At 43.4% G+C, this 26,826-nt stretch overlaps 1 protein-coding gene across 1 annotated transcript in view; it reads left to right on the top strand.

Moving 5' to 3' along the window:
- SLC24A2 (solute carrier family 24 member 2) overlaps positions 1-25,694 on the top strand; it is a 353,299-nt gene extending 327,605 nt beyond the window's left edge. Inside the window, exon 11 of the mRNA XM_058301921.2 lies at positions 22,723-25,694. Coding sequence (XP_058157904.1) covers positions 22,723-22,726 — 4 coding nt within the window. The 3' untranslated portion in view covers positions 22,727-25,694. The remainder of the gene's footprint in view (positions 1-22,722) is intronic.
- The last annotated feature ends 1,132 nt before the right edge of the window (positions 25,695-26,826 follow it).

The following is a 26,826-nucleotide window of genomic DNA, read 5'->3' as shown; positions in this document are numbered from 1 at the left end:
GTTCCATGGTGCCAGAGAGCACTATGCACCAAGCTAGTAGAATACTGGAAAATCTCTAGAATACTAGAAGAATGCTGCAACTTGCTCACTGCGTTAAAGAACATGCTAAGTGGAGCCATGATACCAGGAGACTGTAAGTAAAACTTAAACACAATTGGCATTATGGCCTGCTCTCATAGAAAGATAACATGTAAAGTATTACAAACCTGAAACTCAAAACTAATAATGGCAATTCTAAATCCTTATGCATTAAGTAATACATTAGTTAGTATTAAGTGCTGTACTTTTATCCTGTACTAAATATATGCCTAATAATTGTAATGTTATATTTTCTATTTTAGATCAAGTGCAGAAGTATATTAGACATGTTAAATTCCTGGTAAAATCATTTTCTAAACAGTTAATAACATGTCTATAAAATAAGGTGGCAGTCTCAGCCAGTCTCAGTCAGCTTCCATATTCTGCTGTACTCTGCTGTGTAGCAAAAGTGAAGCTTGCTTGCTGATGGTGAGTCACCTATTGAACAAGTCAAAATTGCTAAAAATTGTACAATAAAAACCAAGGTGTAAAAATCTTTATTCTGTAGTTCTGATCACTCCCACAGGTAAAAACTAAGAGTATTTCCAAATTAGTGTTCTAATCCTGAGTGAAGCCAGTTGCCCAAGGAGTACCAGTTCACCAGGAGCATCTGACAGAGCGAATGAGTGTCAATCATTGAACAGCTTAGAATGTGTCTTCAGACAAAGCTAAGTGTCTGTTGCAATTTCTCTCTAAAGATAGATAACTTAAAAAAAGAATATATATGCTGTTCCCACCAGCTTTTAAGGAATGCCATCTTTATAAGCACCTAACCTTGTCTACCTCTGTAATCCAATGTGTCCTCTTTTAAAAACAGGTATTCCAAAATTTTAATTAAGTTTGTTTCTTTCAGAGTAAACATCTTATTAACCATATAAAAACTTCATCCAACTTCGTACAGAATGCCAGATCCATCTTCCTCCAGTTAAAATAAATTAAAGAGTTTTACACCTTATTAGGCAATGACTACAGCCCATGGCCAGCAGGAAGCAGTTACAGAAAAGAGATCGTCTCCCTTCAGCACCCCTTTTAAATTAAAGGTGTAAACTCTTTAAAAGTAAAATAAAAGTAATAGATGGATCTGGAACCTGACTGGAAATCCACGTGAGTGCCAGTGGCAGCAGAATAACTGCAGGAAGCCCCTGCCCAAGATTCTGCTGTCCAGAATGAAAAGTTCTAAACTTCTAAAAACGGTCCTGGATGCTGTACTAAAGACTGATAAATAATCAGTCAAGACAACAAACAGCCATCCACCTCATAGCTCCAACAATAATTATGCCAAAGCTTAGCAAGTAAACTTTGACAAAAGGGGAGAATGATGTGGGCTATGGGTGGAGGGCTCTTTGTCTCTTCAGAGATAACTAAGTTGTTTGACTTGTGGGTGTGGAACGGTGGGGGGCTGCAGTCCTGCCCTTGGGGACTGGCAGCGGCTCCAGTCCCAGGAAATGTTTAACAATGCGGGGGCTATAAACTTTAAGTATTTAGGGGAAATGCAAAAACCAAATGTGCTAAAGGCTTATCTAAAATGTCTGGAGTCCATGCTAAAAGCTTAGAAAAGATGTGGAAGATATATGCTAATTGAAGCCTATTGAGAACTGAAACAAAGGGACCATTTGGCCTTTCCTCTCTGTATAAAAGACGTTTGAAAATCTTGTTCAGGGCTCGGGATTCAAACTGAAAGCTCCCGAGTCCAGCCGGCTGTCAATAAACCATTTTTCCTTCTCAAAATCATTGCTGAGTCCTGGCCTCTCTATACTCAAATAATTAAACTTCTCTTAAATTCCACAACAGGACAACCCAATCCTGAGCAATAGCCACACTCTCTGGTAGTCCTGACACAGTGCCCCACCACCCACCATACTCGCAATGGCTTGGTAAATCCTATTCTCTGGAGGTTGATTTTAGAATTACTTTAGACAAATTCTCTTAGAAGCAGGATTGCAAACAAGTCTCGTCTCGCATGCTAACTGGATGATGCAAAGTGACTGCCTGGAGACCTGTCTTGAGGAGGATTTTGAAACCAGGCATCATAGAGGATGGCTGGCAGCAATCTCAGGATGACTCCCACAGTACACCTCTGCCCCACCGCAGCATGGAGGATCCCTGACAAAGTCCCTGGGGTGCTGTAGCATCCTTGACACCTCTTGGGCCAAAGGCTCAAGCCCTCTCAGCTCTCCTGACTCCAGAAGAGCTTCTATTGGGAAGGGGCACTGAGGACCATCTTAGGGATGGCCTTTCTTCCACCATGAGGCTGGCTGCCCCACAAGAGAAACTACAACCAGAGACTATCACACTGGCTGAGTACCACAGAGTCTACACATCTTGAGAAAACTAAATTTTTAAAGACTCAGAAGACTTAGGTTTTAATCCCATCTCTGCCACTTAGAGAAGACACTTTCAGTTTATCCATAAAATGAGTTTAGGTAGCATCAAATTCTCTTTGAACTCTTGTATAGTATAGGTCTACAATTCAAGAGAAAATTCCAGCAATAGCTCTATGTAACCCATCCACAAATCCTCAGCTGAAATATTTCCCCTTCATATCAAATTAGATTTTTAGAAAGGCATTTTGGGCCTTGAATAGTGATTTAAAGCTGGGTATTTACCTTAAATTCTCTTGTAAATTTAGTCCTCGTGAGAAAATCGTTGGCAAAAAGTGGGCTTTTTCTGCTTGATAATGAAGGTTGAAAGGCCCTAATTCTTTCTGAAAAAGTTCTTCCTTGAACTATGACCTCCTTTATAAGCAAAGCAGTGATCCTCAAAGTGTGATTCTGACCGGCTATGTGAAAATTACCTACGTGCATCACCAAGATGGGAGTGGTTGATGGAATAAAAGAATCTCATCTTTAACAAGATGATGCACAACCCATCCCCACCCAGGTGATTCTCATACCCACAACAGTTTGAGAACCACTCACCTAATATTTCTTATCCCCCTTAGTGATTCACCTGGTGGGGACAAGCTTCAAACACAGCGTGTTCCTGCACAGCAAGAACTTGGAATTAATTTAATTAGGTGCATCTGGTACTGACATCTCTGGCCTATCCTCTCTGATGGAGTCAAAAATAAGCCCCTTAATTAAAAGAGCTTATTTTACAGCTACAGAGTTTGCTCCCATTTTCACTGGTTTCACACCATGTGCTTTAATGAGATGGTTTTCTATCTCCAGGTTTCTGTCAACATGTTCATTGTTGTGGTATTTCATGGATCATTCCAACTGCCTTCCAGATTAAAAAGTGGAAATGGGCCCGAAGGAGACATGACTATGGGTGAATAAGCAGAGAGATGCAACATGAGAATGACATGACTTGTCATTGCTGGCTTTGAAGACAGAGAAAGGGGCCACGTGTCAAATGATGTGGGTGGCCTCTATAAGCTGGACAACCAGCAAGGAAATGGAAATCTCAGCCCTACAACAGCAAGGATCAGAATTCTGCCAATAACCTGAGTGAGCAAAGAAATAGATCCTCCCCTAGAACCTCCAGAAAGGCACAAAGCCCTGCTGGCATCTTGACTTTAGCTGCATGAGACCTGGCAGACTTCTGACCTACAGAACTGGAGGGTAATAAATTTTTGCTGTTTTAAGCCACTAAGTTTGTGGTAATTTGTTAAAGCAGTAATTGAAAACTAACACAGGGCGGCGGACTTGGCCCAGTGGTTAGGGCGTCTGTCTACCACATGGGAGGTCCGCAGTTCAAACCCCAGGCCTCCTTGATCCATGTGGAGCTGGCCCATGCACAGTGCTGATGAGCACAAGGAGTGCCCTGCCACGCAGGGGTGTCCCCCATGTAGGGGAGCCCCACGCGCAAGGAGTGCGCCCCATAAGGAGAGCCGCCCAGCGTGAAAGAAAGTGCAGCCTGCCCAGGAATGGTGCTGCACACACAGAGAGCTGACACAACAAGATGACGCAACAAAAAGAAAAACACATAATAAATAAAGACAAAAAAGAAAAAGAAAAACACAGTTTCTGGTGCCGCTGACAAAGAAGACGCAGCAAATAGACACAGAGAACAGACAACCGGGGTTGGGGGATGGGGAGAGAAATAAATAAATAAATCTTTAAAAAAAAAGAAAACACAGAAGTCTAGCTAAAAATAAATCCTATATGATTTAGAAATATTTTAATATAATACTAAATAATTAATGGGTTAAAGAGGGTTATATCAGTCATCTATTGCTGTTGACAAATTATCCCAAAACTTAGTGGCATAAAGGAAAAACATGTATTATCTCACAATTTCATTGGCCCAGGAATCCAGATGCAGCTGAGCTGCGAGTTTTGGCCCAGGGTCTCTGACAAGGCTGCAGTCATCTCGAGGCTCACCTGGAGAAAGATCTTTTTCTGGTTCACTCATGTGGTTGTTGACACGATTCAGTTCCTCACAGGCTGTTGGTTGGAGCCTGCCCTCAGTTCCTTGCAGGCTTGTGGACCTCTTCAACACACAGCTTGCTTCATCAGAGCCAGCAAGCAAGCCAGAGGGCAAAAGAGGGCATGCTAACATGGGGAGGCCGGCTTCTGCACCCTAATCTCCTAAATTGCATCCCATCACTTTGCCAGGTTCTGTTTTCTAGAAGCAAACCTCTAGATCCAGCCCAGTCTCAAAGGGAGGGGATTCCACAGGGGTGAGTACCAGGAGGCAGGGATGGTTGGAGCCATTTCAGAAGCCACCTACCACAAGGGGACATTATAAAATTATTACGATCGAGTGATTCATGGTGATATTTGTGTGATGCAGTTAAATATTAAGAGAAAAATTTAAAGCTTCGAATACAATTAGAAACAAGAAAAATGGAAAATAAATGAACTTTGTGTCAATTTAAGGATCTAGAGAATAGATGATTAGAGAAAGTTTAAAAGAAGAGAAATAATGGCAAAGCAGAAGTCAATGAAATAGAGATGTAAAATAAATAACTAATAGGGGCAGATGTGGCTCAAGTGGTTTATCTCCTGCCTCCCACATGGGAGGTCCCAGGTTCAGTTCCAGTGCCCCCCTTTTTTTTTAAATTATTTTTTATTTATTTCTCTCCCCTTACCTGCCATTGTCTGCTCTCTGTGTCCATTCGCTGTGTGTTCTTCTGCATCAACTTGCATTATCCAGTGGCACTGGGAAACTGTGGCTCTTTTTTGCTGCATCATCTTGCTGTATCACTCTTCATGTGTGCGGCACTGCTCCTGGGTGGGCTGCGCTTTTTTTCACATGGGCAGCTTTCCTTGTGGGGTGCATTCCTTACACGTGGGGCACCCCTATTCAGGGGCACCCCTGCATGGTAATTTGTTAAAGCAGTAATTGAAAACTAACACAGGGCGGCGGACTTGGCCCAGTGGTTAGTAATTGAAAACTAACACAGGGCGGCGGACTTGGCCCAGTCCGTCCGCATGGCAGCACTGTGCATGGGCCAGCTTACCACATGGATTATTAGGAGACCCTGGGGATTGAACCCTGGACCTTCCATATGGTAGACAGATGCTCTATAAGTTGAGCCACGTACGCTTCCCCCCAGTGCCTCTTAAAGAAAACAGACAATGAACAAAAACAAATGAGCAAACAACAAGCAAACAGACAAGGGAGCCAACAGCAACAACAAAAAATAACTAATAGTGATGATTTTTCTAAATTAAAATCTGGTTCTTTTAAATGATTTATTTAAAAAATTTCTGCCAGTAACAATTTTAAAAAGGAAAAAATAAAATAAAATAGTAAGAAAGGAAAATAACTAAGTATAATGGATTTTCTTTCTCTCTTCTCCTCCCACCCTGCTGTTTTTACTGTCTGTGTTGTCTTCTCATTTTCTCTCCTCTAGGATTCACCAGGATTTGATCCTGGAGACCTCCGATGTGGAGAGAGGTTCCCTATCAATTGCACCAACTCAGTTTCTGGTTTCTGCCACACTTCACCTTGACTCTCCCCTTGTCTCTTTTGATGCATAACTCACTTGCACAGGCACTGGCTCACCATGCGGGGACTTGCGTGGGCACTGGCTCACCACACAGGCACTGCCTCGCCATGCAGGCATACTTTCTCTTCTTTTCACCAGGAGGCCCCAGGGATAGAACCCGGGTCTTCCCGTATGGTGGGCAGAAACTTCTATCACTTGAGCCACATCTACTTCCCTGGATTTTGAAATATACAAAAATTTGAAATTCATGTCATTAAATGTGAAAATTTAAGTGACATGGATACATTTCTAAAAAATATATATAAAGTGGCAAAACTGAAACAAAAAGAAATAGAAAAGTTAAATAGACCAATGACCATCCAAAACATTTTAATGGTAATCAGACTTTCCTTGAGTGCTACCAAACTTTCAAGAGATAATCCCTATTTTATCAAGTTTTTCCAAAAAACAATAGAAAAAGAGAGAAAGCAGCCCTTCTTATCTTATTCAGTCAGTGGATGGGACAGGCAAGAAGAGAAAAATATACAATTTCATATACAGGCACAGATGCAAAAATCTTAAAATAAAAATATTACCAAAACAAATTCAATGAAATATTTAAAAAGGAACACCTCATGATCAAGAAGGACTTTCCCCAGGTGTGCAAGCAGGGTTACTATATATATAAAAATGGGGCAGATACTCATGGTAGCTCATTGAACCAAGCATGATCTGAGCCATTCGTAAGAACATGCATGTGATGTCTGGAGCAACATCTTAGAACATGACGATGAGGGGCACATTCTAGGGCTGGTGGTCTAGCCTGGACCTAGAGGACTGCAGAATCTTCATATCAGACCTGAACTTCCTACATCTTGACCTTTCAATGAAAGAAAAAATAAATTTCTATCTTCCTGGGGGGAAAAAAAGGAGAAACATACAGTGTTGGCACCGCACTAAACATTTTACTAATTTAAGTATTTTAACCGAGTTACTAGATTTCTGTGCAGGAAAACGTACAAAGGTTAATAAAATTTAGAGATAGATGTGGTGGTGGGGGTGGGTAGAGGACACACCCTCTATAACAGCACATCACAATTTCCTTCCTCTCTGACTGGACCAGGAGCTCCTAAAGGTCTGTGGACTAGATTGTCTGCAAAAGTTAGCCAACATTATTCCCCTGCCTGTTTTTAAGTTTCTTAGCAATGACAGCCAAGTGGGGTTTCCCCATCCCTGGAATCTGGTCTGGCCTTGTGACTTGCTTTGGCCAATAGAATGGTTCAGGCAACGTCCTGTCAATTCTGAGCCTAATATCCAAGAGACCTTGCACGCTTTCTCCCATCCTCTTGGAATCTGCATTGCTGCCACATGCACAAGCCTAGGCTAGCCTGCTGGAGGAAGGCAGAGCAGGTGCAGCAGAGAGAAGCCATCCCGACTGAAAATCTCCTAGACCAGCCAGCTCTGCCTGAGCCAGTGGCTGACCAGAAGAACTGACCAGCTCAATTGTTGACCCAGAGCTTTGTAAGTTAAATAAATAACATTTGTTTTAAGCCACTAAGTTTTGAGGTATCTGTTATGTAGCGAAGAACTAACTGGTCAGGCAGAGGTTGTATTGTATTTCTCTTCATAGCCCCAATACCCAGCACAGTGCTTGGCCCAAAGTGGCACTCACTAAAATGCCGAATAAGTGAAGGAATGAGCAAAGTAATGTGACTGATCAACGTTTTAGCCCTTAAGTTCTCTGCTGTTAAGGGTACCCTGGAATAACACATCATTCTTCCTTGAGCTGTAAAAAATCGTAGCTTTTCAGAGTTCTGCCTTTTTGACAGCAGCAATATCTGTAATGTTAAATGGCAGATGGGAAGTTGGGTACCTCCTGCTTTGAATTCTGAGTTACATGCCTATAATTCTGTAAAGTTCCCAAACCATTAAGTAATTATCTTTTAAAACTGTATTCTCTGAAAATCCACGTTTAACCTAGCTACAGAACAGCCCTGAAATGCAGACTCCCCAGTCACAGAAATTAGTCCCTGTTTTTTATCCCCTTTTGTAGAATTATTGGCTACATCTACTCAGGGAAATAATTGGGGAGGTGAGAAATAGAGCAGGATATCTGAGTGCACCTACATGCTATCCCCAGATTCTGACAGTCGCCAATCTGATGTTCATAATAGAGAGAAGTCCACACATACCTGGTAGAAATTCAGGGCTCCAGTGAGCCCTGGGATGTGGACACCAAGATCCATGAAGAGGGGAGCAGATGTGGCTCAAGCAGTTGAGTGCCTGCTTTCGCATGGGAGGTCCCGGGTTTGGTTCCTGTGCCTCCTAAAAACAAATGCAAACAAACAAAAAAACCACCTCAGGGGAGCCAATGTGGCTCAGTGACTGAGCACCAGCTTCCTGTTATGAGGTCCCGGGTTCAGTCCTCAGCCCCGGTACCTCAAAAAAAAATTAAAAAATAAAAAAGATCCATAAAGAAACCCCAAACCAATATTAAAGAATGAAATATATGACCTCAAGATATTCTGCACTGTATATTTGCTATCCTACCTAATGTTCATGAACTGGTAAAGTACAAGGATGGAATTCGAGTAATACAACTTCTAGATGTGACAGCTGGTATATACTACTATATTTGCTGTTGTGATTCAAGTTCATTCTTCTACCACTTGCCTCTGTTTGTACTACTTGTGATATCTTCTTTCATTTACGCATTAGGCCTTCACCTGAATGGAACCCATCATGTGCGTGTTACATGTTACTAGGATTCTTTGCTCATTGGCCTGTCAAAAAAAAAAAAAGAATTCATAAAGGAAGGCACAAAAAAGACAACTAATCTGGATTGCCTTGGAAAGCTTAATAATGCATATCTCAGGATCTCTTGAGCCTTCCCAAGAGGGAAAGAGCATGGGGGAAGGGGATGTAAGGAGGCATGTGACACAGGGTCATTTTCATATGGGTCACTGGTTCCTAAGGTAGTTTCTAGTAGGAGAAAAATCTGGAACACCTGGGAACCTGAGTCCCATCTTGGAAATAGCATGTGCTTTGAAAACAGATCAGGGCTCAAATCTGATAATTGACCTAGCAATCCCATTTGTAGGACTCTAGTCTACAAGTATGCAAAGAAGGATATTCAAGGATGTTCATTGCAGCATTGTTTGCAACAAACCCCAGAAATAACCTAAATGTCTACCAGTAGGGGATGTGGTTCAATAAAATGTGATACATTTATTCGGTGGACTGCTATTGTGGTGAAAGGAATGGAATATCTCTGGTTGTGTTTACAGAAGAGCTCTTAGCTGCATTGTTACATGAAAAGAACAAAGTTCAGGATAGTGTATCTGTTTGTATATATACATGGAAAAAATCATATAAAAATACACAAGAAACTCTTAATGGTATTTACATGTGGAGAGTAGGACTAGATTAGAATGTGTTTTGCTACCTCGGGGTAAGATTGTTCCTTATATGCCCTTTTATACTGTTTGAATTTTTTCATCTGCATGTGCTATTTTCATAATTGAAAAATAAAATCCTACCTCTGCTGCCTACCAAATAGAGTATATTGAAAAATTGGCCACAATTCTCCACCCCTCCATGAATGCACACCCACTTGAAATATCTTTGCTTATCCTCCTATTAAGAGGCATAGCCCACTCCATCATTCCTTGACTCTGATCTGGCCTCATGACTTGCTTTGACCAATAAATGGCAGTAGAAGTGATGTTGGGTCAGGTCCAAGCCCAGGCATCAAGAGACCCTCGCCCTTCCTCTCTTCCTTTAGGAATCCTGCTAGGCTGCCATGTGAACAAGCCCAGCCCAGCCTGCTGGAGGATGAGAGAGATCATGTGGCCCAAATGTGCCGCTACTCCTATTGCCCCAACTGACAACCAGGCACTCCCTAGAATTGTTGCAACAAAACAGCTGGGGTTTTCTGGTGGTGGTGGTGGTTTTCTTTTTTTTTTTTTTTTTTTTGGTACTGGGACCAGGGATTGAACCTGGGACCTTGCACAAGGGAAGCTGGCACTCATTGGCTCCCCTGAGTTAGTTTTTACCTTTGTTTGCTTGCTGTTTTTTTTTTGTTTGTTTTTAGGAGGCACCAAACTTGGGACCTCCTATGTGGGAAGAAGGCACTCAACCCCTTGAGCCACGTCTGCTCCCCTGTAGCTGTTGTTTAAGCCACTTATTTTGGGGATGGTTTGTTACACGTCAGAAGCTAACTGCTATTCCAGCTATATGTCCTTGTGAAAGATAGGGACAACTACACCAACTACTTAAGTTTGTTGTGAAAGTTTAAGTTAGATAACATGTATAAATGTATGCAAATATTAGTTCTTTTCCCTCTTTCCCATGCCCAAAGACTTAAGATAAATCTTGAAGAATGAATGCAGAAGGAAGATGTCACCCTGTCTATGCCTGGCTGCAAAGTTAATGACTTTATTCAGTGGCACTGGCCTGGGACTAGAAGAGCCTGAATCAAGGGTGTGTGTGTGGGCTTGAAATACTGAATGAGGTCTGCCCAGACAGACATGACAGAAAGATCTCCATGGGCCCAGTGAGAAGACACACAAATCTATACAATGGGGCCACCTCCTGACAGACTCAGATGCAAAGAAAGTGCTGGGACCTTTCTGAGCAGGACCACTTGGGGGTGGAATGTGGGCTCAAGACAAAGAAGATCCCTAACAGAACTCTTGGCTTTAGCAGAACTCTTCACAGCTGTGGCAGCCACCACACCCCTCGGCTGTCACAGGGCTGCAATGCAGAGCTGTTAGAGGGTCTCATTCCTGGTTGCAAAATGGTGTTGCTCCTCACTCCCCCAAGACTGCCAACTTCATGGGGTTTCATATAGTGGCCACAGCAGATCCAGCCTCCAGGCTTTCAGGACAAGCCAATTAGTGGGCTCTGAGCTGCCCTACTCCCATGGATTACTCAAGAGGAGAGTGCTGTCCCTCAGGGGGGCCTTGGGGAACAGCTCCATGTAGTCCTGGAACAACAGAGCCAGTGGAGCAAGGCAAAGCAAAGGAAAGGAAGCCTGCCTGGGCCTAAGTGAAGCAGGAGGGATAGCAGAGAGAGAATTGTCCAGTGCTTCTGTGGAGAAAAGAGCTTGGCAGCTCATCATTCACACACTGCAGGGTGCTCAAGGAATCCTGAGCCTGATGGGGCACTGGCCAGCTCACTTATCAGAGGGGAATTGGTGGGGGCTGCCAGGGAGTGCTGGGCCCCATCTGTTCTTTGGGCTCTGAATCAGGAACTCATCCCATAGGGCAGGCCAGGTGAAAAAGCAGAGGGAGACGTATGGCAAGGGCTTCCTCGACAAAAGGAAGAAAATGGGGAAGGGCACAAGACACAGGAGGGCCTGGACTGAGTACAAACCATCTGGTGTGGCTGGAGCTCACCAGCAGGTGGGCCATAGCCCTGGCAGGCGATGGACACCACAGGGGTGGAGAGAGGCCAGACTGTCCTAAAGAGCTTGAATTTCATCTTGAAGGCAATATGATCTTTTTATTTCCCAATGGGGAGGACACAGAGCCTGGCACATAGTAAGTACTCAGTCATTTTTGGTTGAGTGGATTAAAGAAGGAATGAGTCTGGTCCCAGCAAGCCTTCAATTACAGTCATCTCTTTAATTTTGGGGACTCTCACTTAATTTTTGATTGTAATAATTGAAGCAGCTACCATTCATTGAGTGTTTATTATAAATACTATCTCACCAGCTCTCAAATTTGACTAAACAATGGAATTACCTAGGGAGATTTTGAAAGAATTGATGGCTGGCTCCCACCTCCAGAAATTCTTACCTAACTGATCTGGGTGCCACCTGGTACTGGAATTTTTAAAACTCTTTCCACAATTCTAAATTTGAGACCCACTGCCTATCTCATTTAACCCCCATGAGGTAGACACTGTCATTATCCCCGTGGTGCACATGAGAGAAGAGAAAGGATTAAATAACTTGTCCAAGAACACACAGTTTGGCAAGTAGCAAACTCAGGAGACAAAGCCGAAGTAGATTTCCCAGAGACACAGGAAAATCCCTAGAAACGTTTAAAGTCATTCTTTCTTCTTTTCTCTGGCTGTCCTCAATGCTTAGAACAAGAGACATTTTTCAGTAAATCTTGCACTGTTAGATGAGCTGTGTGTTTGTGTGTGGAGGTGCTGTTTAGAGTCAAGGGGCCCTGTCTTAACTGTCAGGCTTGCTTAAAAAGACATGCAGATTCAACAAAGAGGGAGCACTGAGCAGGTGGGTCTTCCCAGAGTTAGAGAGCTAGAATAGGGCCATGGCCCCTATCTTCTGGACCAGGAAAAGTAAGAGGAAAATCAGGATCAAGAGGAAGATAGTGGTGACTCAGCTGAGAAAGAGTGAAGCTGACAGACTCCGCTCATTCTCCTGCCAGTACCAGCAGCTGGCTGCTTTTTGAATAATTCTTTGTCTTCTGCAGAAGGACAAAGAATGTTCTACATAGAGATGCTTCTGTTAGCAGCTGCAGTGGTGGTTTCAAAGGCAGGGGGATGGGGGAATAGTAAAGATAAAATTGTTATGTTTTTTTCTCAAAATGGCTGAACTAATGTGGTAAGGAAAGGAAATGTATTACTAAGTAAAGTTGTAGGTGGCTCTCCCTACAGATGGAGATAGCATTAAACCGTGTGCCCCAATCACCAGAGCAGAAGCAACCTCCAAGGGGACTCCTGGGAGTAGGTGTGGGGGAGCGGCCTAAGGCTGAACTCCAGGTAACAATTTGTCTTACAGATCATTCCTGCATTCATTAGGCCTCCTTTGGTTTTAAGTAACAGAAACCAGCTCAACCTAGAGTCAGCAAAAATGTATTAACATGGTACAGAAGTATATCAATGCACAGGACCCAAAAGAAATAATGGAGCTGGGCTTCAGGAAGGTACTGGGAAGTTGTCAAGCCCCTCTCTCCACTTCTACCCTTGCTCCTGTCTTCTCTCTCTACAAATCCCATGTGTGCCCTCCACTTCTCCAGTCCACAGGCACGCATAGCGTGCTATCACGCAGACACTGGCCATCTCCCTCGGTCCTGAGTTCCTGGGGAAGAGTTGCTGATGGGCCAGCCTTTGATCAGGGCAAATTCCTGGTCCAATCAGCTGGGAGCAAGAGCAGATGGTAAAACAATTGCTGAGGTTGAGGGCTGCTGCGTGTGAAGGAAACAGTTAAGACAGAGGAGCTGTTTTAGGATGCAAAAGACACTCCAAAAAGTGCTCAGAACAGTTGTGAAAATAGTGCCAGACCTTCTCATCTCCATATGTGCCGCCCTTGCCTCCACCGCCCATCCCCAGTGTGCACAGGTGAGGATAGGCTTCCCTGTCAGTCAACACACCTTGAAGTCATTTTTCTCCAAGTCCAAAGTAAGCAAGGTTCCCAGCTTGGCAACCAGAGCAGAATCACCTGGCTGTGTTGGAGCTGATGTTAACCAAGTTGAGACTCTAAAATAGAGCAATGGCCTTGCATTGCTGTCCCTGTAGGGAAAGAGGGAAGGAGGACCATGTCCACACATGGAGGAGGTTGTGCAGTGAGAGGACAGGAGGACAAGAGGCCGATGGCAGGCAGGGATGGAAAGTCCAACTGGGTAGGGTTTCAGGCAGGAGCAGGGCATACGGCACCTCCCAGAAGTGCTTGATAAAATAACCCATTTATCAAGGCATCTCCACTCGCTTGGGGTTTAACTATGATGCACTTCTCCCCCACCCCAAGAACTTCTCCTTCTCCACTCTGTTGAATACTTCCACCTTCCCACCTGGTAGGGGCTTCTTTATATCATTTTGGCCCTGCTCAAAGACTTTTCAATCATGTTTAGTTATTAAAACAGTCTCCTTTGGGTATTTAATGACTCAGCCCTGTTCATTCTAAGCCTTAGTCTCAGGTCCCTAGACTCTCCTGTCCTCACCCCAGGGCACTGACACTCTCCTTGAGTGGAAGGGCAGAGCCCCTTGCTTGTTTTCTTCTACCTGCGGAGGGGAGGTAGAGGCTTGCTCACAGCATGGTCCTCCCAGCAGGGAGCCTCGTGCTCTTGTTTTCCTCTGCTCCTGTGCCTGGCTGGTCAGGCTCCTGTGCCCCAGTCCTGGCTCTCTCCTAAAGCATGCAGGGCCCTGCAGACGGCTGCCCTGCCTGTACAGTTGCCTCCCCCAGCGAGGGCCGCAGGTCTACTGAGGGTCCCTCAGGCTCCTTCACAGCCGCCCCCTCCCACCTTCCACATCTCTCTCCTGCCCTTCCCCCGTGCTCTCAGGACCCACACCCACAAGATTCATCCAGGGATCCACCAACTTCCAGCGGAGAGTCAGGCGGGAGCCCCAGGCTCAAGACTGGCGTGGGAAGGGTTCTGCTGCCCTCCACCAGAGCAGTACTTCCCAAAGGTTTAGTTATTAAAATCTTCTCTCCTGGAGTGACTTGTATCCACCTGGAGGAGGTGGAGCTCACTTCTAAATGCAATTCCTTTGTGGATACCAGGATTGAAACTGTTTTAAGGTACAATCCTTAGTATAATACATGTGGCAGGATTCACAAGGTTATGTTTCTTCACTCTGCTTTTGTGATCTAATAACTATTACTTATTAAATAATAGTTATTTCCCTTTAGGAAAATACAAGGCCATAGAGGTTTTATTTGGGCAGCATCACATACATGGATGGATGAAATGTGAAGGTGCATAAAAAATAGGGATGCTCTCTTGATAGAGGAGTGGAGTGGATATAGCCATCCCAAGGTCCACAGAATGGAGAAATAGAGTATGGATTAGAGTGGACTTACTGATACTCTATTCTGGAACTAATGTGATTAGTAGTGGAAGTAAATGTAGCACTGAGATGGAGAAAGTAGACATGGTAGTTGCTGAGGGTGGGAATGGGAAGAAGAGATGTGGTGTGGGGGCATTTTCAGGACTTGGAGTTGTCCCGGGTGGCACTGCAGGGACAGTGACTGGACATTGTATGTCCTCCCATGGCCCACTGGGTGGACTGGGGGAGAGTGTAGACTTAAATGTGGACCATTGACCATGTGGTGCAGCAGTGCTCAGAGATGTATTCACCAAGTGCAATGAATTTCCCATGATGATGGAGGAGGTTGTGGTTATGGGAGGAGTGGGGTGAGGGGGGTGGGGGGTATATGGAGATCTCATATTTTTTTAATGTAACATTAAAAATTAATTAATTTTTTTAAAAAATAGGAATGCCTATTCAAGATACAGCCCTTGTGCTCAAAGAGCTGCCAGTTCAGTAGAGGAAACACTCAACAAAGAAAATAGATTGTGTCATTAAATTTTGATGTGAATTGCTTAGAAAAAGGTGCTCTCGTGCATTGCTTCTCAAGCCATAGTAAGTACGTATATCACCTGGGGCTTTTGTGAAAAATCAGATTCTGACTCACTAGGTCCATTGTGGGGCCTGAGATTCTGCTTTTCTAAAAGCTCCCAAGGGATCCTGAAGCGGCTGGTTATTGGAACACCCTGTGAGTAGAAAGGCTCTAGAATAGGAGTCAGCAGACTGTTTTTTTAAGGACCAGGTAGTAAACACTTTTGCATTTGTGGCCCATTAGGTCTCAATCACAGTTACCCAACTCTGCCTTTGTAGTGGGAAAGCATCCATACACAGCACCTAAACAAATAGGGATGTCTGTTTTCCAGGTAAACTTTACCAAAAGAAGCAGCAGTTTGCTAGAGTCCCCTGCTCTAGAATCACCTGGGGAACTTGAGAAATCCCAATGCCCAGGTTACTCCTTGACCAATTAAGTCATAATTGATTTGGGGACAAGCATCACTATTTTCATTTATTAATTTTCAAAGGTACTGGGGATTGAACCTGGGACCTCATATATGGGAAGCTGGTATTCAACCACAGAGCTACTTCCACTCCCCACTATTTTCTTTTAAAACCTTCCCATATGTTTCTAATATGCAGCTAGGGTTGAGACCTATTGGACTAGAGTAAGAATAAAAGCTCAAATTTATTGAGGACTTGCTGTGCTGAGCCTTATTCTAGGTATAACTTGTATAAAGTTCACAACTTGATGAGGTGAGTTTAATTCTCTGCATTTCACATATGGAGAAACTAAGGCACAGGGAGGCTTAAGTAGTCCAGGAAGACTTCCTGAGACCTGATATGGATCTTGAAGGCTGTGGGTGCAGGAGAGAGGCTGGGAGAGCTTTAAGGAGTGGTAGGAGGAGCATGGCAAGGCAGAGACGAGGAGGGCTCACCCTTTCTCTATGTAGTGTGGCCAGGGGAAATATCTGCCAGCATATGACCAGGTGATGAAGAGAATCTGGGGACACCGCGCTATCTATAGGGATGACTTCACCCCTGAGGAGGGAGGCAGCTTCCACATGAGCCCCCATGTGGCAACCATGTGGCAACTGAGAACAGAAAGTGAAGAAGTTGTGCTATTTTTAACTAAAGCTGCAGTGGAAGATTTTAGGTTGGTACAACACTGTCACTAAGACCAGAGTTTGGTTTAGATGACAGAGCTGACACCCTCTCCTGTGGAGAACAATTCTGGGGAACTTTTCAGGTCAGTTAGGGCTAAAGGACTTTGATTATTATGGACTGTTTACATAGAGCAATTCTTAGCCCTTTTCATGACCATGAACCCTGTCCATTGAGTTTGACCACCAAACTGGGCTAGAAACAATGACCAACCTGGCAGCAATGAGCACTCCTAGAACCCAGATTATGGTCTTGAAATATAATTTCTCACGAAAACCAACAAACAAGCAAAGAAACCGTGCTTCATGGAATGATAGCTGAGTCCAGATCTGGGCAGGAAATGTACAAGGTGAGTCTGGACCCTGTTGTCTTACAAGATAGCAAAAAAGTACCAAAGACCACTAAGGTCATGTCAGAGAGATTCAAAAGCCAAGTTGGAGAGACTCCCACTGGCCAAAGATAGGACAGTTTGAGTTTCAGTAATGGTGACAATTTGCAATGGCTTGAAATCCACCAAATATTTTTAAATTCAAGAGTTTATATATCTTTGATTCTTTTTGGACGATCATAGGGAACCAATTTTTTTTTTAACCTTGAAAAGTGGCAAATAAAGAAAAGAATCCCTGTCTTCCTTATATTATCTTTATCCCTGGTTAACCAAATAGTTGATAAGAGAAATTTTCTCTTTATGAAAGTATTTCAGCTATTAAGTGAAAAGAAATCATAGAATATCACCATTTCACAAACCCCAATGAATTATTAGGTATCGGCATTAAGCAACAATGGCTGCTTCTATCACAAAAACAGAGAGAACCAGGCATTATGTACCTCCTCTAATTTTGCCACAGGGATTGAAACTGAAGACAGTCCAGTCTCTGGATCCAGCTACTAATTTGCAGGAACATGGTGAACTATCTGTGAGTATGAAATCAGCAAACTCCAGAATGTGAGAACTTCTACAGCTCAAATAGCACAGGTCCTTCTGCAGATAAATTAAAAGGAAAAGAGATGGTGAGGAATCATATAGATTAAAAGAGACTAAAAGATATACCAAAGTTTTTTTTAATATTTTAAAAATTTATTTCTACCTGCCCCCCTCATTCCTCATTGTTTTCACGTGCTGTCTGCTCTCTGTTCGTCTTTTTTTTTTTTGAGGCACTGGGAACCAAACCTGGGACTTCCCATGTGGGAGAGAGTTACCCAATCACTTGAGCCACCTCCATTCCCTGCTTGTTGTGTCTCTCATTGTGTTTCTAGCTATGTCTCTTAGTTGCATCATCTCACTTGTTGCATCAGCTCGCCGTCTTGCTCATCTTCTTTAGGAGGCAGTAGGAACCAAACTTGGGACCTCCCATTTGGTAGGCAGGTGCCCAACTGATTGAGCCACACCCACTTCCCTCAAAGTTTTTAAAATGGTCTGGGCTAAACTACATTGACTAGGGGTGCATATTTGGATGAAGAAACCTATATGTAAGGAGGGAGGGAAGTATGGTTAGGACTAGACACATAGATGGACTTCAGAGATGGTGACCAAGTTCTGTTCCTGGCTGGTGATAGGTACACAGGTGTTTGCCCTAGAATAATTCATTAAGTCACTCATTTGCATTGTTTTCTTTATCTGTGTATTGTTTAAAATAAAAAGTTGTATTTAATCAGAAGAACACAGAGTGACACCACCCCTTTGGAACCTGATGAGTTGTAATCCTGGAATGAGAGTGTTTTTGCCCCTCTGTTAGGACAACACTGGTATATAGGAGCTATGAAGCAGTGAAGCCTATAGACACCTCTGGCTGTGAAAAAGAAACTGTTGAAGCAGTAGATCCTGGTAAACCAAGGTTTAAACTCCAGAGCTGAGGCAACTGTAAAAAGTATCTCCTGCCCAGTAGCTGGAGGATGTAACATGTCTTCTAGCATGCTTTCCCACACCAGCAGCCCACATCCACCTCCAGTTTATTTATTATCTCTAAAAATAGTTATTGAGAACTTACTATATGAAAGACACTGTGAAAACCAGGGGATTCAAAAGAGGAGAAGGCAGACATATTTCCTGTCCTCCTGATTCTTATCTCCTAGTAAGGTTAGACAGAAAAAAAAATCCAATAAATATAAAAATTACAAATGTTGATGAGTTCCAACAAGGAAACAAGCACCAGCTGAAGCAGAGAGAAGTGGGGACTGTGGGAACTACTATAGCTTGGTTGGCAAGGGAAGACCTTAGAAGGGGTGGTATGTAATCTGGGACCTGGAAAGCCAGAAGGAGAGTTATGGGAAGAGCAGGCAGAAGAGCATTCCAGGAAGTGGAAGTAAAAAGACCCTGAGATCCAAAAGGGGTTGGCAATTGGAAATGCTGAAGGAAAACCATTGGGGCTACATTTAATAAAGGAGGGAAAGAGCCAAAGGAGAAGAATGTTGAGGTAGGCAGGTCTCGGGGGCTGCTGTAAGGACTTGGGAGGTTATCCTGGAAGCCGTGGGCAGCCATGTGGAATTTAAAGCAGGGTAGAGGCAATGGTCTATTTAAATTTTAAGACCATAAAATGCTTCTGTGTAGAGAATAAATTAAACAACAGAGGAAGCAGGGAGATGAGTTGAGAGTGTTTCAGTGGTCTGGGGAAGAGATGGTCCTGGATTGGGTGACAGTGCAGCTGGTGAGAAGCGGATGGGTTAAGAGATGTTATCAAAATAGAATCAACAAGACCTGCTGATGGATTATGAGAAGCAGGGGTGAGAGGAGGGAAAATGTTGGATATTCAAGAAGAGAAGGATTGGATCTATGAGTCTGTAGCTTATTAAAGTCATCAGTATATAGATGGTACTTAAAGTCATGGCCCAGATAGTATCACCAAAAGAGATCATATGAGCAAAAATACACAGGATCCAGAAACATACCACCGTCTAGAACAGGTTGGCAAACTTCTTCTGTAAACAGCCAGAGTAAATATTTTAGGATTTGCAAGCATACCACCTCTGTCACAACTATATTACCCTGCCATTGTAGCATGAAAGTAATCATAGACAATAACAAACAAATGCGTGTGACTGTGTTTCAACAAAACTTTATTTATGGACAGTGAAATTTGAATTTCATATTCAGGTGTCATAAAATATTCTTCTTTTATTTTTTCCAACCATTAAAAAAATGTAAAAACCCATTCTTAGCTCATGGGCCATATGGAAACAGGCATGTGGTCCTGTTTTTGGTCCACATGGCGTAATTACCAATCCTGCTTTAGAAGCTCAGAGAAATGAGGAAGAGTCAGAGAGGAGCCTGAAGGAGTACCCTGCATGGCAGCATGGAAAGGCCCACCCTAGTCCTCTCCTGAAGGGGAACCCTGACAATGATTAAGGTTATCAGATGGTAAAACAGAAGTACCAATAGCAACTCCAGTAAAACTTTAGTGGGGGCCGAAAGAGAGGTCAGCCACTCGAGACCCTCCCAGGGCTAAGATGAATTAATGGAGACCTCTCCACCCCCCTTTATTCTGAAATTCTCCTGGCCAAGAATTTTGAGACAAAGACTATTTTCATTACTAGCACAATCATCCCCACTCCCAGTTATTGGGAAAAGAACTAAGGAAATGAATGATAAAAAATATTGTAAGACTGGGATTTGGGTTTTTTTTTCCACTTTGGGGACAGGAAAATCACAAAAGGAACCACTGAGTATTGATGATAATTATGATATGTAGTGTGGTGGGCAGAATTCTTAGTCCCCAAGATTCCCACACTCCAAAGTGGACTTGGTCCAGTGGTTAGGGCATCTGTCTACCACATGGGAGGTCCGTGGTTCAAACCCGGGCCTCCTTGACCTGTGTGCAGCTGGCCCATGCGCAGTGCTGATGCGCACAAAGAGTGCCGTGCCATGCAGGGGTGTCCCCGTGCCAGGGAGCCCCATGCACAAGGAGTGCGCCCCGTAAGGAGAACCACCCAGTGCGAAAGAAAGTGCAGCCTGCCCAGGAGTGGTGCCACACACATGGAGAGCTGACACCACAAGATGACACAACAAAATGAAACACAGATTCCCGTGCTGCTGACAACAACAGAAGCAGACAAAGAACACACAGCAAATAGGCACAGAGAACAGACAACCGGGGGGAGGGGTAGAGGGGGGGAATAAATAAATAAATCTTTAAAAAAAAAAAAAGATTCCCACCCTCCACATAATCACTTCTCCTGGAGTGTGAGAGGGACTCATGAAGATGACGGCATCACTCTCATGATTGTATTATTTTCTTGGCAGAGGGACTTTGCAGATATAATTAAGGTTCTAATCAGTTGACTTTGAGCCAGGGTGGGCTTGGTCTATTCAGGCAAGTCCTTAAGAGACTGTGCCCTTCCCAAGGGAGAGATTCAAAGCATGAGAGTGGGAGGGGTTCACAGAAGGGGCCTCGTGACAAGGATCTGGGGGTGGTCTCTCAGAACTGAGAGCAATCCCCAGCTGATGGTCCTACAATCACAAGGAATTAGATTCTTTCAATAAGCCAGGTAAGTCTGGAAGAGGATCCTGGGCTCCAGATGAGAACGTAACCTGGCTGACACCTTGACTTCAGTCTTTTGAGACCCTGAGCAGGTAACCCATTGACATCATGCCCAGATTTTTGATGACAGAACTGCAAGATAGTAAGTGGATGTTGTTTTAAGCTTTGAAGCTTATGGTAATTTCTTATACCACAATAGAAAACTAATATACAGGCTAAGCTTTAAGTTACAAAAATAATAACAATGATCTTTAAAATGACCTAAAATCAATGTTTAGTGTGAGTTATTATTATTATTATTTTATATTAGTCATAAGCAGAGGGAAAAGTTAACTGTAGCACAGTGCTTTAGATTTCCCAAGTACAATATGGGAAAGAAAGTTTTCAAATATGCTAAAAATAATTCTAATTGCCATCAATTGGCAAAAAGCACTTGGATGAAAAGAGGTCTTACATATCTGAAGAAGCATAATGAACCCACCCCCTCACCTTTCAGGCTCCAGAGACACGTGTGGCTTAGTAGAGATTACTGATGAGGATGAAGAGGAGGGAATTATCTCTCCCTCCTACTCTTACCTACCCAGGAGCCATTAGTGACTGGGAACAAAGAAAGCCATGTGCCTTTTTTTTCTAAGGTTCTAGAGATGGGAGACAGGTGGAGTAGGGGGTGCCTAGGGAAGTGTCCTCTGTCAGGAAAGTGATTCAAGAGACACCAGGCAGTCCACTGAGAGTGGACAACATTGGCAGACTGACCAGCGGATTTCTGTGCCATACTTCTAAGGAGGGTTGACTCTTTTACTCACAGTAATGTTCTATAAAGTCACTGCAGATACTGAACTAGCTAATACTGAACCATTGTTCCTAGAGTAAACACGGAGTTAGGTTCTGGTCACAGCATCTTAATCAGTATACATAATCTTGTTTTATGTGTGTTTAAGGCCGCCTTACTTAAAATATTGTTTATTCATTAGCATGGCACTCATGGCCAACAGCACTATAACTTGTGCCTGAATGAAGCTTATCTGACACACACTTTCTCCAGAAGGCACATCACAGCCTTTTTGTGCTTAGGAACACTAGACAGCACTTCAGCACTACCCCTGGGGGCCATTTTAAATAACAAAATTGGGAAGTGGATTTGGCCCAATAGGGCATCTGCCTAGCACATAGGAGGTCCAAAGTTCAAACCCAGGGCCTCCTGACCCATCTGATGAGCTGGCCCACACGCAGTGCTGATGCAGGCAAGGAGCACCATGCCACAGATTGGTGTCTGCTGCATAGGGGAGCCCCATACGCAAGGAGTGCACCCCATAAGGAGAGCCACCCAGTGCGAAAAATGCAGCCTGCCTAGGAATGGCACCACATACAAGGAGAACTGACGCAGCAAGATGATGCAACAAAAATGAGACACAGATTCTGGGTGCTGCTGACAAGAATACAAGCAGAACAGAAGAACACACAGCAAATGGACATAGAGAGCAGACAACTGGGGCGGGGAGGGGAGAGAAATAAGTAAAAAATAAATCTTTAAAAAAAGAGAGAAATAAATAATGAAATTGCCAACAAAAATGCATGAAAATATGTAAAATATGGCACTAAACACACTACAAAAAGGGCACTTCTTCACAGTTGGAGAGCTGAAACAAGAAGGTAGAGTGTCACCTGGTTTGACTTCAGCTGGAAATGTGCACCTCAAGTGACTCAAATGTTTTGTTATTCTGTGCATGTCTGTGAATGACCCCAAAAGTATTAAGTATTAATTTTGGGGTTACTAATAAATTTTAGCAAATGAGCAAATTCTTAAATAAAGATTCAGCAAATAATGCAAGTTGACTGTCTTTTTCCTTTCTTTAGGTGACTATTTAATGTCTGACCAAGAGAATTAGGAGGATGGATAACAAAACAACATTTATTAAGCACCTACAATGAACTGTGTACTAGATATTTTCACACTGTTATTTCAGTTAATCCTCACGGCCATTTGAAAGTTAGATATTGACATCATTTTTACATATGAGGAAACTGAGGTGCTGAGGAATTAAGTGACATATCCAATTAATTCATATGCTGAAATCAAATCCAAGTCTGACTCCAGAAAGTTGGAGGTCTGTGGGTGGCAAAAGTTTCATTGAATCTCAGCAGAGAGGAAATCCAGATCACTCCCACCTACATTAATAACCCTCAAACTAGCTGTGACAGTTTGAATTTGGTGAATCCCAAAAAAGAGTTTATGGGGCCCTTTTGACTGGATGTATCAGTAAGGTGTGACTTAGTTGGAATTTCTACCTTCTTACTGGAGCTTTGTATGGAGACACAGAGAAAAAGACACTGAGAAAGGAAGCTGCCATTTTTGACCCTGCTGTGTGAGAGAGAACTCGAGAATCGCTAGCAGCCAAAGCTTAAGCACAATGTCCCCAACAGCTGGGCCCACGGAGCAGCTCAAGGCTGAAGAGATGAGCTATATGCCTGAGAGTCCACAGCTAAACTTGAAAAGAAAGCAGAAAAAAACAAGACTGAGTGGGGAGGCCCAGAAAAAGACAAGCCCTATGCCTGGTTGCCCACAGCTGAGCTCTGAGAGACAGTAGATTCTGGAGAGGAAGTCAGGGACCTCGTCAAAGATCAGCCATCATTTTGTTTCGCCAAATGGCAGGACACAGGATCATCAGTAGCTGACTTTGGTGAGAAAGCACGTCTGATGGTGCTTTGACTTGGACATTTCATGGCTTGTTACTCTAAAATTTTATCCTAAATAAAATCCCTATTATAAAAGTCAACCATTTCTGGTACTTTGCATTGGCAGCCCTGTGGCAAACTAAAACACTAGCATTCAATCAACTAGCAAGTATTTATTTGAAACTCTACTGTGCACTGGGCTGTCAGGAAACTAAAATCTCAACTTGGAGACAAAAAAGCTGCAAAAATATGTGGCAACAGGAAGCAGATGTGGCTCAAGTAGTTGGGTGTCTACCTACCACCATGGGAGGTCCCAGGTTTGGTTTCCAGTGCCTCCTAAAGAAGATGAGCAAGATAGCAAGCTGACATGTTGGGCTGGTGCAGTGAGATGATACAACAAGATAACACAATGAGATGACTCAATGAATGATGCAGCGAGATGATGCAACGAGATGATGCAATGAGATGACACAATGAGATGATGCAACAAGGAAAAACACAATGAGAGACACAATACGCAGGGAGCAGATGTGGTTCAAGCAATCAGGCGCCTCCCTCCCTCCCTGTTCAGTTCCTGGTGCCTCCCAAAAAAAAGATGACAAGCAGACAGAGAGCAGACAGTAAGCACAAAACAATGACGGGGGAGAAATAAATACATAAAATCTTTAAAAATAAGTGGCAGGTCTCATTTTCTCTGTGATACAGGTGCTTAGGATCTTTTGGGACCCAGGACCCAGGTCTATGCACCTCCTACTGTGAGCACACACTCCTCCTCCTACATTCCAGGTCACCATGGAGAGGACTTAGTACCCAAACCTTATGATGGGATGGACATCAGACAGTTTCACCTAATGAGGGAGGTTGCCTGTTGAGGTCCATTGAGGCAAGAGGGTAGATATTGCAAAAGTCGCTTCCGTCACAGGATGCCCATGGGTCTGGTGACTGGAGTGAGGAAAAATTCTGTCAGAACAGGCACACAGCAAATGTTTCTAAGCCTCATCCTTCTTCCCCAACTCACTCCCCACATGATACTTATCTGTTCCCTCTAGTAAGGTCAGGCGTCTGAGTTCCACCCCTCAGGGTGTTTTTTTTCTCTTTTATTTTTTTATTGTGGTAACATTTATATAAAACACAAAATATCCCATTTTAACCACACATTTCAGTGGTAATAGTTACATTCACAGTGTTTTGCGACCACCACCACCTTTCATTACTCTGTACCCGTTAAGACATAACTCCCCATCACATCTCCCCACCAGCCCCTGGTAACCTCTAATCTACTTTCTTTTTTAAAAAATTTTTTTATATTTATTTCTCTCCCCTCTCCCTCCGTTGTCTGCTCTGTGTCCATTTGCTGTGTGTTCTTCTGTGTCCGCTTGCATTCTTGTCAGGCGGCACCAGGAATCCGTGTTTCTTTTTGTGTGTCATCTTGCTGCGTCAGCTCTCCGTGTGTGTGGTGCCACTCCTGGAAAGGCTGCTCTTTTCGCGCAGGGTGGCTCTCCTTACAGGGTGCACGCCTTGCACATTGGGTACCCCTACGCGGGGGGACACCCCTACCTGGCACAGCACTCCTTGCACGCAGCAGCACTGCACATGGGCCAGCTAATCACAAGGGCCAGGAGCCCCTGGGCATCAAACCCCAGACCCCCTATATGGTAGGTGGATGCTCTATCAGTTGAGCCAATCGCTTCCCTAACCTACTTTCTGTCTCTGTGAATTTCCTATTAGGAGAATCATATAATACCTGTCCTTTTTTGTCTGTTTTATTTCATGAAACATGTCTTACAGGCTCTTCCATGTTTTAGCATGTATAACTTCATTACATTTTATGACCAATAACATTCCAATGCATGTGTATCACATTTTGTTTATCCATTCATTTGTTGATGGAAACTGGGTTGCTTCCACCTTTGTCTCAGAAGTGTTTTTATTTTAATATATATTTTAAAAAATTTTTTTGTTAAAGAAGTTGTAGGTTTACAGAAAAATACTGCAGAACATAAAGAGTGCTCATGCACCATTCCCCACCCCCCCATTATCAACACTTTGCATTACTATGGTATCTTTGTGACAACTGATGAAAGAATATTATAATTGTACCATTAACTATAGTTCATAGTTTACAATAAAGTTCACTGTTTGTATTGTACAGTCCTTTGGTTTTTTGGTTTTTGTTCTTAACTTTTATTCTAGTAACATATACAACCTAATTTCCCCCTTTAACCACATTCAAATATATACTTCAGTGGCTTTAATTCCATTCACAATATTGTGCTACCATTATCACCATCCATTACCCTCAGAACCTGTTAACTAAGTTTTTAACTCTTGGGGGACCCCTTCCTCCATGCCAGCCCTGCAACTTGGTACCTGCCTCCTCGCTCTCATTGGGCTGTGGGACCACTGGTGACATCTAGTGGCCAAGAAAGCAGCAGCAGCCAGAGAGCCAGGATTTCTGGGTGACAAGCAACTTTTCTGGCTTTCTCTCCTGGAGGTGAGCATAATGGTGACTGACCCCTTGGACAGAGAAATCCCCAAGGCAGGAGAATCCTGAGTGAGAGAAGAGAGGCAGGCTAAAGGCTCAGAGTCACGTGGTTTGAATATTAAAAGAAATAACTTCATGTGTTACCCTAAGCTACCATTAAAAGGCACAGAAAAACTGGTGGCCTTTTCTTGATTCTGGTCCTTGGAAGCGGTCAACTGAAGACTTCCAGGATCAAATCCCTGTTTGAGGACCCTTTCGCATCCCTCATCTTCTCATCCCTACACTTTCTAACTGTGCTGTCTCATACATGGTCCACTAGCTGTATGTGTCTATTTAAATTGGTTGACATTAAATTAAAACTCAGTTCTTCAGTTGCACTAGCCACATTTCAAGTGCTCAATACCCTCATGGGCCTAGAAGCTAACATACTGGACAGTGCAGATTGTAGAACATTTCCATCATTACAGAAGGTCCTAATGGACAATTTTTTCCCTTCATGTCATAAACACTTTTTTAAATTAAAGTTTTCTTAGGAAAGAAGAAAAAGGAGGGAACTCTATAAAGCTGTCATCATGTTATCCTTCACTTACAGGGAAGCACAGTCTGATAGAGAAGGAAATGACACAAATTTGGCTTGAACTGAGTTTTTTCCAGATGCCACTTTACAGTGTCTCTCTCCCAAGAACATGAGCTGCGTAGGTGGTATGTTTCGGGCACCATTTGGTGCTGGAGGTTAAGACAAGGTGTTCTCTCCCTTCTGGCTTTCTCTTCAAGGTAAATAACTTTTCTCAAACTTATGG

Source organism: Dasypus novemcinctus, chromosome 8, assembly GCF_030445035.2.
Source record: "Dasypus novemcinctus isolate mDasNov1 chromosome 8, mDasNov1.1.hap2, whole genome shotgun sequence".
NCBI lineage: Eukaryota > Metazoa > Chordata > Mammalia > Cingulata > Dasypodidae > Dasypus > Dasypus novemcinctus.
This window is presented reverse-complemented; position numbering and strand designations above follow the sequence as displayed.